The sequence below is a fragment of the Prionailurus bengalensis genome, chromosome B3, assembly GCF_016509475.1.
Source record: "Prionailurus bengalensis isolate Pbe53 chromosome B3, Fcat_Pben_1.1_paternal_pri, whole genome shotgun sequence".
NCBI classification, from domain to species: domain Eukaryota; kingdom Metazoa; phylum Chordata; class Mammalia; order Carnivora; family Felidae; genus Prionailurus; species Prionailurus bengalensis.
Genome location: NC_057355.1, coordinates 4,888,146 through 4,903,352, shown reverse-complemented (window position 1 = coordinate 4,903,352; position 15,207 = coordinate 4,888,146). Strand labels below are relative to the sequence as shown.

The following is a 15,207-nucleotide window of genomic DNA, read 5'->3' as shown; positions in this document are numbered from 1 at the left end:
TAAAATTTAACTTAATGGTTTTGGTCCTTCATCTTCTATGTATAGGCTTTCCTAGATACCTAGGGGTCTTTGGCTGTCAGGTAGTGGTTAAGAGTGGAGACTAAAAAGCTGGTAGTTCTGAGCAAGTGGGAGGGGCCTGAAAACTTGGGGCTTCGTTGTAGGGTGGGTGATCTGGCAGCATTGGAACTGACAAAGTGAGTTTCTTTAATTCCTTCATCGTGGACTGGCTAGAGTCCCTAGTGAATGCTCTTCCCGTATCTTGCCCGGAGGGTAAAGATGTTCCGGGAACTGTGCGGATTCAGATTAGAGGGTTGGGTGGGCTGTCACCAGAGAGCATTTATTTTATGCACAGTCATCACATTTTTCTGTTTTCCCTGGAGTAGTCCTGCCCTCAGCAGTGCTGGCTTGCCCTCAGGCTAAAGTTTTACCTTTCCAGATAATCAACCTCACCTTTGGCCATGCGTAGGGGGGAGGAGCCGTTACTTGGGTGGTATGGACGGGGTGAGGGGATCCAGAGATCGGATCACTTTTCAAGCAACTTATAATCTCTCCTCCTTCCCCTTCCCCGCAAGTGGTTGCCAGCACTTATGCGCCCATGTTCAAAGGGTAGCTCTCAGTGGCCCCGCCGCGGCCTAAGAGGCCAGCTGTCCCGGGTCTGCGGAGTCAGTTTCTGCTTGTCCATCTGCTTTCCGACCTTCAAACTATTGTTCCTCCTTCTGCTGGCCTCACCTGTTCTCCCCGTCCCTGTGGTCTCACATCTTTTAATACAAAATCTCTTTAGAGTACTTGTAGTGGGTTTTGTAGACAGAGTTTTCACTCTGTCTTTTTACCTAGAAGCCTACTCCTTTGCCTGGAAAATTCCTTCTCATCTTTCCAAGTCCAGCCCAAAAGGCTTCTCCTCTAGGACGTCATCTCCAGCACGTCCACGGAGAGCTCTCGCGATATCTGTTTTCCTGCTCGCACATCTCTCCCTCCAAGAAGCCTGTGAGATCTGAGAGGGTAGAGCACAAAGCTAGCACACCGGGTCTCTCTGGAGCAAGCCCGGATGCCCATTCCTTTGCAAGGCTTGGGCCACCGGAGAGGGGCTGGCACCAGGGACGGCTCTCCCTCCTCTCCCTCTTCCATTCTGCCCTTCGGAGCCATGGACTCTGAGAGCAAAGTGGAGAAGCCAGACAGGATCCTGACTTACAGACTCCTGGGGCATTTTATTAAGTGCCTCCGATGTCATCACGAGGCTTTGCCCTGTTTTAAGCCCCACGCAAAGGAGCAAACTTTTATCCCCTCAGTTGAGACAACATCCATGTCTCATGAGACCACCAGATGACCGTGGTCTCCTTTCTGCTCGGGAGCCCCTGCCGTGCTCGGGTCTACAGGACTCCCACTGGGGGCTGTGGGATTTCCAGGGCTCTAGCTGTGTCTAACATCCATGCCTCAGTCCTCTATTGTAACTAACTTCCTCCTCCCCGCTGTTGCCCCTTCCCCCCCAAGCAATCTCAGGTCACCTGAGTTTTATGTAGCAGATTAGGGAAGGGGTCTCTGCGATCACCGTAGTAGGTAAGCCATTTCCAGTGAGCAAGGAGAAAATGTGGACTGTATGGGGAAGAAAGGGGAGGGCAAAGGGGGATGCAGAAAAATCAGAGAACAAAGGAGACAGGGGCTGGGTCTCCCAACCTGGAGAGGTAGATGGTGGATAGACCTATGGCTGAGACTGGCCTCCCTGTGGGACTCGTGTGGTGCTCCCGGCTGGTGTGTGTGGGGAAGGAGTGACCACACGTGCTTGTCTGCCTCCCACCCTGCTGCTAGCATCCCCTGAGCTAGGTGGTGATGAGTCAGCCCCGCCAGGGCCCTGCCAGGGACAGGTGATACTTTCCGGTGGGTCCGAACCTAACAGCACGTGAGGGAGAGGGGTCTGTGCCGGTTGTCCTGCTCGTGGAGCTCTGAGGGAAGTCCTCGGGGTCCTGGAGAAGGGATGGACAGCCCTGAGGCTCTTCCCCCTCAGAGTGGGCGTATGGGGGGTTAGCTCGCCTTGACTCGGCCTTCTGGCTGCTGTCTCCCCCAGGGCCCCTCTGGCTAGAATGCTGGTGTCCTTGAGGTTGTCCATCGTCATCTGAGCTGTCAGCACAGAGCCCCACACGGGGCGGCTCGAACTCACTGACCGTGAGATCTTGACCTGAGCCGAAGTCAGGTGCTTAACCAACTGAGCCACCCAGGCGCCCCGACTCTGTGGATTTTATGTTGGGGTGTGTGTGTGTGTGTGTGTGCACGCACAGACGTTGGGGCAGGAGGAGGAAGAAGACTGAGCCTTTAGACAGAACTACATTCCTGAAAAAGGCCCTTTCGTAGAGAAATGAGTCCAGTGTAATGATTACTGGGGATAAACACTTACATATTGGTCCCGCAGTCCTCACTGGAAAGGGCGCTGGTAGAGGGAAACGGAAAAGCCACGTGCCTTGTCATGTGCCAACTTTGTGACCCTGGCTAAGTTCCTTTGCTTCCCAGAGCCTCACCTTCCTCTTGTGGAAAACAGGGGTTGAAACACCTGACCCGCCTGTCTTGTACAAAAGAGGGATTTGACTTTGGGTCTTCTGCGTATCAGCTGGATGGTTTGGGGCAGAAGCCTTAATTTCGTCGGCCTGGATTGCCTCATCTTTTACACCTGGGATTAATAACAGTACGTTCCCGTAGGATCTGTGTAGGATCCGACGAGATGACGCACGAAGAACGTTCAGCTCAGTAGCTGGCACAGAGAAAGTCCTCCATAAATGTTTGGCAGTTGTTTTCACGGGAGGGCCAAACGAAACTACATTTGAAAGCTCTTTGAAAACTCTACATTGACATCTGTCGTTATTTCTCTCTTCAATCTGAGCTTCTCAAACTGGGGATGGTGGGGACAAGGTTGCAAGTCCCCGGGCTGGTGTTCCAGACTCGGGCCTGCCGGCTGTGAGGCAGAGGTCCCGGCCTGCAGCACCACGGGGGGAGGGGGGGTGTCCCTGGCTACAGCTTGTATCCGTGTGCGCATGCCTGCCCGTGGGCACACGCGTGTGCTGCTCGGAAGGAAGGACCTTTCCTGCCTTTGTGTGTTTTGGAACACAGTTCGTATCATCCAGGGGACAAGGAGATGTTTTCCGTCCAAACCCGTTGTTGCCACGGAGCCCTAAGCTGTCAGGTTGGCCCCCGTGTTTCGAAGAGGCACCCCGCGGATGGCACGGGGGCTGAGGCCTCCGCCTTCGGGCTGTGAGGCCCATTCAGTATCTCCCTCCTTGCCCCAGCTTGACTGGACTCAGGTGCCCTGGACTCTGAGGCCCTACTGGGCAGATCATGGGGCAGGGAGGCTCTGAGCCGGGCTCTCGGAGGGATGAGATCATCACACAGGATGGTGAGGACACCTGTGCTGGCCCCGGCCACACGCGGTGATGTAACCAGGGACTTTAGCTCACAGTGGAAACATGGGGTTCACTTTACAGTCAGGGTTGCCCAGAGTTTGTTCCTGGCCGCCTCAGCTGCCGCCTCGCCTCCCTTGCTCCCTGTTCCTGTACGTTCCCCGGCGTGTCCTCTACTTTCCACCCCCACACCGTACTGTTACGGTTCCTACGTCAGGCACACCCTCCCCATCTGTCCCTTGCTTGTTTGTTTGCTCGTGTCCTTACTCACTCCTTTACTCACTCATCCAGCAGGGTTTTATTAAGTAACTACTACGTGCCAGGCACGATCTTAGGTGGCGGTGATATAGCAGTAAAGAGGATAGGATTCCTGCCCTCATGGGACATGTGTCTAGGAGAAGAGACAGACGAGGAAAGAGGAAGAGCACTCCATAAGAGTGAGGAAAAGTTTTCAGGAAATGGAGCGGGGTTGGTGGGGGGGCAATGCTGACAGATTCGGTAGATGAGGCACGAGAATTGCCAGTTGGGGGCGGCTGGGGGGCTCAGTGGGTTCAGCGTCCGACTTCGGCTCAGGTCGCCATCTCACGGTTCGTGAGTTCAAGCCCCGCTTTGGGCTCTGTGCCGACAGCTCAGAGCCTGGACCCTGCTTCAGATTCTGTGTCTCCCTCTCTGCCCCTCCCCTGCTCTGTCTTTCTCTCTCTCAAAAATAAATAAACATTAAAAAAAAAAAAAAAAAGAATTGCCCGTAGATTTGGCCAATGTGTGAGTCGTGAGCGACCTCGACAGGAACAGTTCTGCTGCTGCCTGGGAGCACAGAAGCCCAACTGGATGGGGAGGGAGAGGAGACAGAGTGCGGATGGCACTTCCGAAGCACTTTTCTGTGAAATCCATACAGCAGGCTTGCATGCCTCCGGGAGTCATGTAGTGGAGGGGAATGGTTCGATGACACAGGAGGGGGCAGGAGCGACTGTTGGAGAGATGTCCTTGACGAGGCAGGAGGAGATGGGATCCAGTGGGGTCGGCTGGAGGTAGGAGTGTGGGCAGTTTACCCGGAGACGGCAGGGCAGACAGAGCAGGTGAGCCCCGTGTGATCTTTTCTGCTGTTCGGTGGGTTCCCGGAGAGCAGAGACCCTGGTGGTGACGTTCTATATCTTTATAATCCTCGCTTGGCAGTCAGCACACAGAGAATACATATGTTGGAGGGCGTGTGTGTTAGGGGTCTCTGAGTTCTCATAAATAGTGGAAATCACTTGGCGTCAGCTTAAGAAATGAAGCAGGCGGGGCGCCTGGTGGCTCAGTTTTTTAAGCGTCTGACTTTGGCTCAGGTCATGATCTCTCGGTTCGTGGGTTCAAGCCCCGTCTCAGGCTCTGTGCTGACAGCTTGGAGCCTGGAGTCTGTTTCAGATTCTGTGTGTCTCTCTGTCTCTCTGCCCCTTCCCCACTCACACTCTGTCTCTTTAAACAAAATTAAAAAAAAAAAAAAATGAAGCCGAGTTCACGGGAAGGCTAGACGGGCTTCTTGTGGGACTGAGGAGAGCAGCTGTGTCCACGCGAGGCGTGGACTCAATATGTGGGAGGGTGTTGAGACTGTCTGTCTGTCTCTGATCTCTTATTCTGTTCTGAATACGAGCTTCGTCTTTCCATCTTGTTCTAGGCTGGTCCGTGAGAACAACAGGGCTGCCCCCTCCTTTGAGGTTACAGTTCCAGACCCAAGGGTAGAGTGTCTCAAGGTCTTGATTCCTAAGACTTAGGTCAAGTAACTGGATTGGATTAGCTGATTGGTGTCCATCACCGGACCCCTCAGCCACGTGGGGATGGAGGCAGGGACCGTGACTCTGACAGTTGGAAGCTCTCCCAGAAGCCCCCCCCCCCACCCCGGGAGCGGGGCTGGGGAGACACCTTGGTCGGCCTCACGGCAGTGGGAGCGGGTAGGGAGTTAGGGATGGATGGATGATAGATGAGTGGATGGATGGGTGGATGGGTGTGTTTTAGCCGTGTCCTCAAGTAATACCAGCAGCTCGGCAACCTGGGCAGGAAGTAGAGGGCTCTTGGTGTTGGGGTACTGGTGGGGGCGTCTCTGAGGATAGAACTGTGACCACGGTTGAGGATGTGGAACAGGACGCTGAAGGAAGGAGGCTTGTTTCTACCAGCCAAGGCTTTCTGGAAACTTCTTGCTTCCCTTCTTACCAGGAAGCGAGGAAGTTTCTCCTCCCTCTCTGCCTTCCAGCTGCTGAAGGGGGCACAGTTTTCAGCCCTGACGTGGCCTGGCTTCTGCAAATGAGTTGAGCCAAATGAAAGCCCTTCTCTTCCGGCGGGTGGGGCAGGCGGGCCAGCCCAGGTGCTTCCGGTGGTCCCGGGAAGCCGGGGCCTTCTGCGCTCCCCTTCCGCTGCTTTGGAACTGGCCTTCCCGCAACCCGGTCTCCTGCCCCCTTCGTAGGATACCCAGAGCCGGAGGTGACCTGGTACAAGGATGATGTCCAGCTAGACCGCTACTGTGGCTTGCCGAAATACGAGATCATGCATCAGGGCAACCGTCACACGCTGCAGCTCTACAGGTGAGGGGAAAGCGGCCTCTCTGGTCGCCTGAGGGTCCCGTGGCCCCGTCAGAAGTGGGCCCACCGGGACGCGGATGCCCAGGCGGGGTCCAGGGGTGGAGGAGGGTGGTGCTGGTTTCTGCCCGCTGCTGGCGAGGCGTGTCTGCCCGCCGGTGCCTGGGATCCCCTCTGGCCGGGGTGGGAGCGTTTCTGACAGCCCGAGAGTGGAGCACAACCAGAGGAGGTCCCGCCCCGTAGAAACATTTTCCATGAGGTCAGCTGCCAAAAAAAGGCTCCTGTGTCATCCTTACTTCACAAGGGGGCTATGCGGGTCACCTGCTTCTGAAGGGAGCTCTCCTAGGCCCCAAGTCTAATCCCCTCCCGGAACAGCATGACCTGGGCCAGCTCCCTCCCTGGTGCCGGCCTCGGTTTCCCCATCTGTACGTTGGATGACACGGTGATGTCTGGGGGTGGGGGGTGGCCCTCAGGGCGGGACCCGTGGGGGGCGGGGCAGCGTGCTCAGCTCCGGGAGGCGCTGGCTGTGGGGCGTGGGGCCTCTCGCCTGGCAGGAGGGCCGGGTCGGCATCTCCTGCTCCTACGTCTAGGTGTCAGGAGGAAGATGCGGCCATCTACCAGGCGTCTGCCCGGAACACCAAGGGCATCGTGTCCTGCTCGGGGGTCCTGGAGGTGGGCACCATGACCGAGTACAAGATCCACCAGCGCTGGTTCGCCAAGCTGAAGCGCAAGGCTGCGGCAAAGTTGCGGGAGATCGAGCAGAGCTGGAAGCCCAGGAAGGAAGTGGCGGGAGATGCCGACACCCTGCGGAAGCTCAGCCCCGACCGCTTCCAGCGGAAGCGGCGGCTGAGCGGGGCTGAGGTGCCTGCGCCCCCGGGCCCGACCGAGGAGGCTGAGGACGGGACCCCGGCGGCGTGGCAGGTGGAAGAGACCGAGCCTGGTGGGCACCCCGGTTTGGGGCTGATCAACAGCTTTGTGCCCGGAGAGGTGACCACCAACGGGGAGGCTGTCCCGGAGAACGGGGAGGATGGGGAGCACGGCCTGTTGACGTACATCTATGAGGCCATGGAGCTGGCGCCTCAAAGAGCCCCCCAGAAGGAGTCTGGGGCCAAGAAGAAAAAGAAAGACGAGGAACCTAAGCAAGGTCTGCGGAAGCCAGAGTTAGAGAAGGCAGCTCGAAGCCACCGTTCTTCTGAAAACCGTGCCCCGAGTTCAGACAAGCCTGAGCCCCCGGGGACACAGGGGCCCATGAATGTGGAGCAGGTAGAGACCCGGCCCGGAGGCAGGGCTGCACGGGGGCCTGCGTCCTCGGGAGTGGATGGCCCCAGGAAGCCAGACGCGGCTGTGGGCACTCCGGACCGGGCCCAGAAGGCCCCCGCCCCAGGCGCAGACCAGGAAGCGTATTTCTCCCTGAAGGACATGTATCTGGAGAGCACCCGGGGGGGCAGGCCTCAGGGGAAGGAGGGGCCCCAGGCCCCAAGTGGCCGGGCGCCCGGAGAGACGTCCTCGGGGAAGGTACCCAGCGAGGCCGGGGGTGAAAGGGGGCCTGCTGCCCCTGGCCAGCCCCCATCCTCAGCCCCCCAGCCGACTAGGCCTTTCAACAGGAGGAGATTTGCTCCGCCAAAGCCCAAAGAGGAGCCTGCCACCGACAGCATGCCCGATTCCTCGCTGGGCCAGGCTCCAGAGCCCTTAGGCAAGGCCTCACCTCAGGCCTCTGCCCAAGTGCCCACACCCCCTGCCCGGCGGAGACACGGCACCCGGGACAGCCCCCTGCAGGGGCGAGGAGGCCACAGGACTCCAGGAGAGGTAAGTGTGGGTGTTGGGTGCCTAGAGGCTGCTCTGGGAAGCTGACCTCATGGAAACTCCTGCTCCAGCAGCTCGGCGGCCAGCGAGCAGTGGGCTATTTATAGAAGGGGGTGAGGTGGTGATGGAGTGCCCGCCAGGAGCCGGGGACCACAGGCCTGGCCCTCACTCCAGCCAATCTCCAGATGCCAGGCCTGAGGGCAGCACAGCTTGACTCTGACCCTCTCCTCTGACAGCATGGGGGCTCACGGCCAAGGGACCGTGTCCCAGAGGGAGGGAGAGGAAAATGATGTTCTTTGGTGGGGAAAGAGCCCGTGGAGAGTTTTCTGTGGGCTATACTGAGGCAGCAGCGTTTCGTGGGGAGACTGAGGAACAGGAGCGCACTGTAGTGTGCAGGGGGTCTCGACCTGGATGCTTAGCAGAAGATTTTTAAAAATATCAACTGTTGGTGGGTTCGAGCCCTGCATAGGTGCTGGCAGCTCGGAGCCTGCTTGGGATTCTCTCTCTCTGTCTCTCTCTCCCTCCCCCTCTCTCCCTCAGCTCCTCCCCCACTTGCACTGTTCTGTCTCTCTCAAAAATAAATAAATAAACTTAAAAAAAACATTAAAAAAATATATATCAGAGGCGCCTGGGTGGCTCAGTCGGTTACGTGTCCGACTTCGGCTCAGGTCACGATCTCACAGTTGGTGAGTTCAAGCCCCGCACTGGGCTCTGTGCTGACAGAGCAGATCCTGCTTGGGATTCTCTCTCTCCCTCTCTCTGCCCCTCCCCCTGCTTGCTGTCTCTCAAAATAAGTAAATAAACTTAAAAAACATATAGCAACTCTCCAGGAAATTCTGGTTTAAGCTGACTATATGCTTAACATTTTGTGATTTGGGCACGTTGTAAAATCAGAATAAAAATACTACCTGCTTCATAAGGCTACTGAGAGTCTGTGCTCAGCACAGGGCCGGATGCATATTAAGAACTAAATAAATGGCAGGAGACAAAAGATAACTACTACCAGGGATATAGATGCTAACTCTTCCATGTGGGAACAGGAGTGCCATCATTTTCAGGGGTCGGGTAGCCAGCAGAGAGAGGGAAGGTGATGTTTTGTGTGGAGGTAGGGATGGGGATATCCACTCTTCGAAGAGAGAGGCAGGGGGGCGACAGCATTAAGGAGTTTGGGGACTGGGGAGGGCAGGGTTGAGAGGCACGACAGAAGAAACTGTCCCATTTGGTCCGTGCTAATCTTGTTTCAGGGAGCAGAGGGCAGTTACTATTTCACAGGAGTTTCGGCAGGCGGTTTTACAGTGAACAGTATTCCTTGTGAGTGGCAGAAAGGAAGGGCGTTTCAAAACCCAGGGCAGACGACAGAAGGGACAAGCCACCTGCCCCCAGACCTCATGGAGGGCACAGGGAAGGGGTGCTTCACGGACAACGGGGTTGGGGGGGGCTGCCTTTCCCATGGAGAGAACTTCCATTGGGAAAGGAGGGAGAGACAGGTTTGTTTTTTTTTAAGTTATTTATTTATTTTGAGAGAGAGAGAGTGCATGGGAGGGGCAGAGAGAGAGGGAGAGAGAGAATCTCAAGCAGGCTCCATGCTGTCAACGCAGAGCCTGACTCGGGCTCGAACTCATGAAGCGTGAGATCATGACCTGAGCTGAAATCGAGAGTCAGATGCCCAACAGACTGAACCACCCAGGCACCCCAGGGAGAGATCAGTTTTAAGGGTGATCAGGGGAACTGGTTTTCTTCCAGTGGTGCTGAGTGAGTCTGTGGGGACAGTAGTTCAGAGGGTTTGGGGTGGAGTGAACCTCAAACCAGACTCAGTCTGTTCATGACTCACCCCTCACTCTTGGTCTCTGGAGATGTTGGCAGCCGGTGTGGTGACTTCCTAGTGGCCCAGCCAGGGCTACTCTGTGTGCCTGACAGTCCTCAGGCTGGACAGGAGGGCCTTGCTGCAGGGATGGCCCTCATGGGCCCCGAGGGAGCTCGTTTGGGAAGTGACCAGGCCCGCAGCCAAGTCTGAGTGAAGGTGGCCTCCCCGCCCACAGGGGTGGGGACGCCACAGCCGGGCTGGCTGCACCTCCTGGCAGGGCCCTCCTTGCCTCTCAGGAGGGACAGGTGCACCAGTCCCACCGTTCCCACAAAATGCTTGTGTGTCTTTCATTCTTCTGTGCTCTAAAAATTCATGAAATAGATCACACATGTGAGAAACACATTTAACATCTATGTGCATGTTGAAGCTGCTGCTTTTTAGTGGCCGAATTTGATTGTTTTTTCTTATTCTTCTTGTTTGTTTGTCTTTATGTGTGTTTATTTTTGAGAGAGAGAGAGAGAGCATGAGCTGGGGAGGGGCAGAGAGAGAGAGAGAGGGAGACACAGAATCCCAAGCAGGCTCCAGGCTCCGAGCTGTCTGCACAGAACCCCACGCGGGGCTCAAATCCATGAACTGCAAGATCGTGACCTGAGCCAAAGTCGGTTGCTTAACCGACTGAGCCACCCAGGCGCCCCATGTTTTTTCATATTCTTATTCTCCCAAGTCTGAAAAAAAAAAAACCCTTATTTTTCTGATTATGAAAGAAACCCACGGTCATGGTGAAAAATATGGGGAGGGGGGAGCCCTCCAAGTTTGATGGAGAAAGTAACAATACTTCTACCGCCCAGAAGCCTCTTGGTGTATGTCCCAACCTTTCCGTATATGTAGTTTTATTGGTGTTTTTTTTTTTAATTTTTTTTTTCAACGCTTATTTATTTTTGGGACAGAGAGAGACAGAGCGTGAACGGGGGAGGGGCAGAGAGAGAGGGAGACACAGAATCGGAAACAGGCTCCAGGCTCCGAGCCGTCAGCCCAGAGCCCGACGCGGGGCTCGAACTCACGGACCGGACCGCGAGATCGTGACCTGGCTGAAGTCGGACGCTCAACCGACGGCGCCACCCAGGCGCCCCTATTGTTTTTAAAATGTAATGTGTGCTGTTCTTCTGAGTCAGTTTTATAACCTGGTTTCTTCACTTCTGAGTATTTCATGAGCATCTTCTCATGGTTTCTAAAAATTATCCAGCAAACTTTAATGGTTGCAATAAGGTGCCACCATATGGATATTTTAACCATTTCTTTCATAGGTTATGCATTCCTTCCCTGTTCTAAGGTTCATTAAGTATTCGTCTACATTTTAAGTAATTTTTTGTTTTTTGAATGTCTTCATTTGACTTTTAAATTAACCCGGAATTGATTTGAGTATATAATATAGCATCAGTTTCCAGCTCGACTTTAGTTAGCAAGTAGGTAATTCCCCCAGTATCATTTGTGGAATATTTAATTCTTAGCTATTAGTTTGTGATTCTTTCTTGACATACTAATTTTTATACACATTAAGGCCGATTTTGGTTCCTGTATATATACTCATCTTAATCTGTTAATGTGTTTGTTGATTCTTACAACAGAATGGCCTTGTTTGAATGATCGTAGCTTTAATTTCTGGCAAAGCAACCCTCTTAGATGTCTTTTAAATTTTTCTTAGCTATTCTCTCTTGTTCATTCCTCTAGGAAAACTATAGAATCACTATTTGAAATTCTTTAAATTCCCACATACTAGTTTTTTGGTACCTCTATATTTACCTTTTTTTTTTTTTAAATCACATTTAAAAAAGTGGTAAGCTGTTTTTAACAAGATCAAAAGCCTATTAAATCTTGGAAAACGGAAGTGCAATTTGCATTTGGAACGATCTTTTAGTAAAACTTGCTAGATATATATTTTAATCAGCACTATTGGGATGTCATATATATACTATAACATTCACCTAGTTCAAATGTGCAATTTAATATACACAACTTACAGTTATGCAGGCATTACCACAATCCCATTTTCGACCATTTCCATCAGCCCAAAAAGATCCCTGTTCCTTTTTGCAGCTTACCCGTGTCCCCACCCCCAGACCCGGGCAACCACTAACGTGCTTTCTGTCTCTATATCATGGGTATTCTGATTGGGATTATAGTAAGTAGAAGAATTAATTTGGAAAAATCCTATCTTAATATTTAGCTTTCTCACCTGACGGCATGGTATTCCTTTCCACTATTCAAGCCTCTTTCATACCTCTTTTTAAGTTCTGATGCTTCCTTCATACGGGCTCAGCATGTCTCTTGTTAGGGTTAGTACTTGAAGGATCTTGACTCAGGGCTCTGATGCCACTGCTCCCTTCTTTGTCTTGATTTCCTTTCCTGGAGATAGGGGACATCTCTGACAGTTTAGATGAGGCTTCCATATTGGATATGGATGAGGAGCAGGTGCTGGGACTGAGGCCTCTTGGGTTGTTAAGAATGTCTAGACATCATGCTCCCGTGCCCCTAAGCCCAGTAATGCTGTGTAGACAGCTCTTTCCCCAGGCAGAAGCAATCTTCCCTGAAGGTACTTAATGAGTGGGAACTGGCCTCCAGTATCCTCAAAGGCTGCTTGTTAGTGCCCTAACCTGAGATCTTCCTGAGACTGGCTTAGATCTCTGGAGCTGAGGTACTGGAGTGTGGGGACATGGTGGAATGCCCCATCTTCCCAGGTCTCTGGAGGGGACAGTGTAGACATGGGAGAGCGCTGCCGAACGCCTTGCGATCTCAGACTTGGGGATGATCATACCGAGATTTGGAAACTCCCCTCCCATAACCAGGCATCTTTGGTTTTCAGAGAATACGTGAATACAAGTATTTTCTGAGAGGGGGGACTTGAGGAGGGGCATGATCCTTGCCTCAAGGAATTCTCTGGTGAATCGAGGGCATTAGACTTACACCAAACCACAAGGACAGAGGGTGTGGTGAATGGTTACTGCAGTAGGTTTCCAGGGAAGGAGGGTGAAGCAGTCCACAGTGACCAGGGAAGGCATCTGGGACGTGGCCAGGCTGGTTGGCAGCAGGTACAGGATTCATTGCTGGAAATACCATCCTAGAAAAGCATCAGCTCGAATTTTTCTGATCTGGAAGAGTGTCCATGATATCCCCAGGTTGAAAGAGTTCAGATAGGTGGGAGAGAGGAAGGAAGCCATTCTGGGAAGGACAGGGAGCATGAAGCAAAAGTAAGATGGTGGGCTAGCCCAGGAATGCAACCCTGCCTGTCCTAGTCTCAATGCCCAGATGCTTTCAAAGCATCTCAACACTTTTTCTTCTCTTCTATGTCTTGTATTCTGCTTTGGTTGGTTTAGCATGAACTGTAACATCACCTAGGCTCGAGCATGAGACGGAAAGGAGGGGGAACTAACATTTATTGACTATCAGCTTCCAGTAGTGCTAGGTTAGATAGTTCAGACCAGTTTCCCTACAGAGGACAGCAAGTAAAGGACAAAGTGAAGGGTGCAGCCCGGGATATGGGACAAAATGGAAATCCAGAATGGTGACAAACCCAGTGTTTGTCATAGCAGCTGTTTGCCACTCCAGGAGAGGAGAATGAGAGACTCAGCAGTGTTTTAGACACAGCCTTATGGGACTAGGGACACAAAGGTTGGCATCTGTGGTCTCAAGAGTAGTAGCCCTGGTCAACCCCCTGGTCTTTGGGTTGGGACCCTGAAGGAATAGTGAGCCAGAAGTAAATTACCCACACAGGGATTGAGGTTTAGCTCTAAGTTACCCAGGTGACAAACACATATCCCAATCCCTGAAGTTAGGTTAAGGTGATTCAAGACACCTGGTGCCTTCAAGCACCTGGAAGAAGCGAAAATCATCTGGAGGACGATAGTATCACTTTAAGACTCAAATTATTTTTTAAAGTTCATTTATTTATTTTGAGAGAGCGCGAGCACAAGCAGGGGAGGGGCAGAGAGAGAAGGAGAGAGAATCCCAAGCAGGCTCTGTGCCATCAGTGTGCAGCCCTACACGGGGCTCAATCCCACAAGCTGTGAGAGCATGACCTAAGCCAAAATCAAGAGTCAGATGCTTAACTGGCTGAGCCATCCAGGCACCCCTGGCCTCTAATTATTTTTAAAAAGCACTTCAAATATAATATTTGCCATCTAGGGCGCCTGGGTGGCTCAGTCGGTTAAGAGTCCAACTTCAGCTCAGGCCATGATCTCGCAGTCTGTGAGTTCGAGCCCCGCGTCAGGCTCTGTGCTGACAGCTCGGAGCCTGGAGCCTGTTTCTGATTCTGTGTCTCCCTCGCTGTCTGCCCCTCCCCTGCTCATGCATTGTCTCTCTCACTCTCAGAAATGAATACATGTTAAAAAAATTAACACTTGGCATCCAAATGAAGATAAGCAGGCACAACAAGAGAGGAAAATGTGAAAAAGAAGTAGCAAAATCAGCAGATAATATAATGTGTCCATGGGGGTTCCAACTTTTCTAACGTTTGGAATTTTTAGACATGAACTATAAAACTAAAACTCTTTTTCCTGTATTCAAAGAAGGTAAAAAAAAAACCAGATTGAAAATTTCAGAGAACTAGAAACTTTATTTTATTTATTTATTAAAAAAAAAATTTTTTTTTAACGTTTATTTATTTTTGAGACAGAGAGAGGCAGAGCATGAATGGGGGAGGGTCAGAGAGAGAGGGAGACACAGAATAGGAAGCAGGCTCCAGGCTCCGGGCCATCATCAGCCCAGAGCCTGACGCGGGGCTCGAACTCACAGGCCATGAGATTGTGACCTGAGCTGAAGTCGGACGCTTAACTGACTGAGCCACCCAGGCGCCCCTAGAAACTTTAAAAAGTGGCATAGACTTAAAAACCAACCATCTAGAAATCCAGAACTGAAAAATACAATGACTAGTATGAAGCTAGTTGTTATGGGTATAGCACTTCCAGTTCTGAATAAGACGGAGCAAACACACTCACCCCGTGTCTCCCCTTGAATACAGCTAACAACTTGGACAGAATGCATGGTGGGACCATTTGATGACTTTGATAAGCAAACAGGAACAGGTAGATTGGGGAAGAAGACCAGAATTCAAAGTACCCCAGAACCAGCAGTGTTTACTGTTTTGTTTGATTGTTTGTTTCTTTCTTAAATCGACTATTCTCTGGCCTGGTCTTAATGCAATCAGAAGCTCAGAAGTAAGCATCAGCTTTACTTTAGGAGAAGCCCTCTACTCTAGATCAGGCTTGAGGAATAGGAAAGGAATCTGCTGGTAGTGACAGTAAGAGGCCATAGGTGTCAAACTTTGAGGGAGGGGAATCTTTCCTTTATTCAGAGAAGCTGTGGTCCCCAAGAGGGTAGGATGAATTTCTGTTGCTTTCTCTCTCGCTCTCCCTCTTGCTCTCTTTTGAGTCTCTTCCTGGCCTAGGACACAGGTTCCTTTGTGCAAATATGTGACAGAGAGGAGAAAATGAAGCCCCAGCTATCTGGCCAGAAGACTGAAAAAGGGGGCCCTATCGACCCAGAAAGTACAGGGGAAATCATGGAGAAGGAACATTTGGGAAGTGACTTCTTAAGCTGTTTATAAGTTCCTGGGCTTATTCCCAAGCTATTCGTGCATGCATGGATCTAGTTTTGGCCCATGTATCAAAAACTTTGA

At 52.2% G+C, this 15,207-nt stretch overlaps 1 protein-coding gene across 2 annotated transcripts in view; it reads left to right on the top strand.

The window, feature by feature from the left end:
* The window catches only part of ALPK3 (alpha kinase 3), a 51,028-nt gene that overhangs the window by 13,520 nt on the left and 22,301 nt on the right, over positions 1 to 15,207 (top strand). For both annotated transcript variants that reach the window (XM_043554676.1, XM_043554675.1), the window contains 2 exons: positions 5,818 to 5,935; positions 6,520 to 7,735. In XM_043554676.1, the coding sequence (XP_043410611.1) occupies positions 5,818 to 5,935; positions 6,520 to 7,735 (1,334 nt within the window). The remainder of the gene's footprint in view (positions 1 to 5,817; positions 5,936 to 6,519; positions 7,736 to 15,207) is intronic.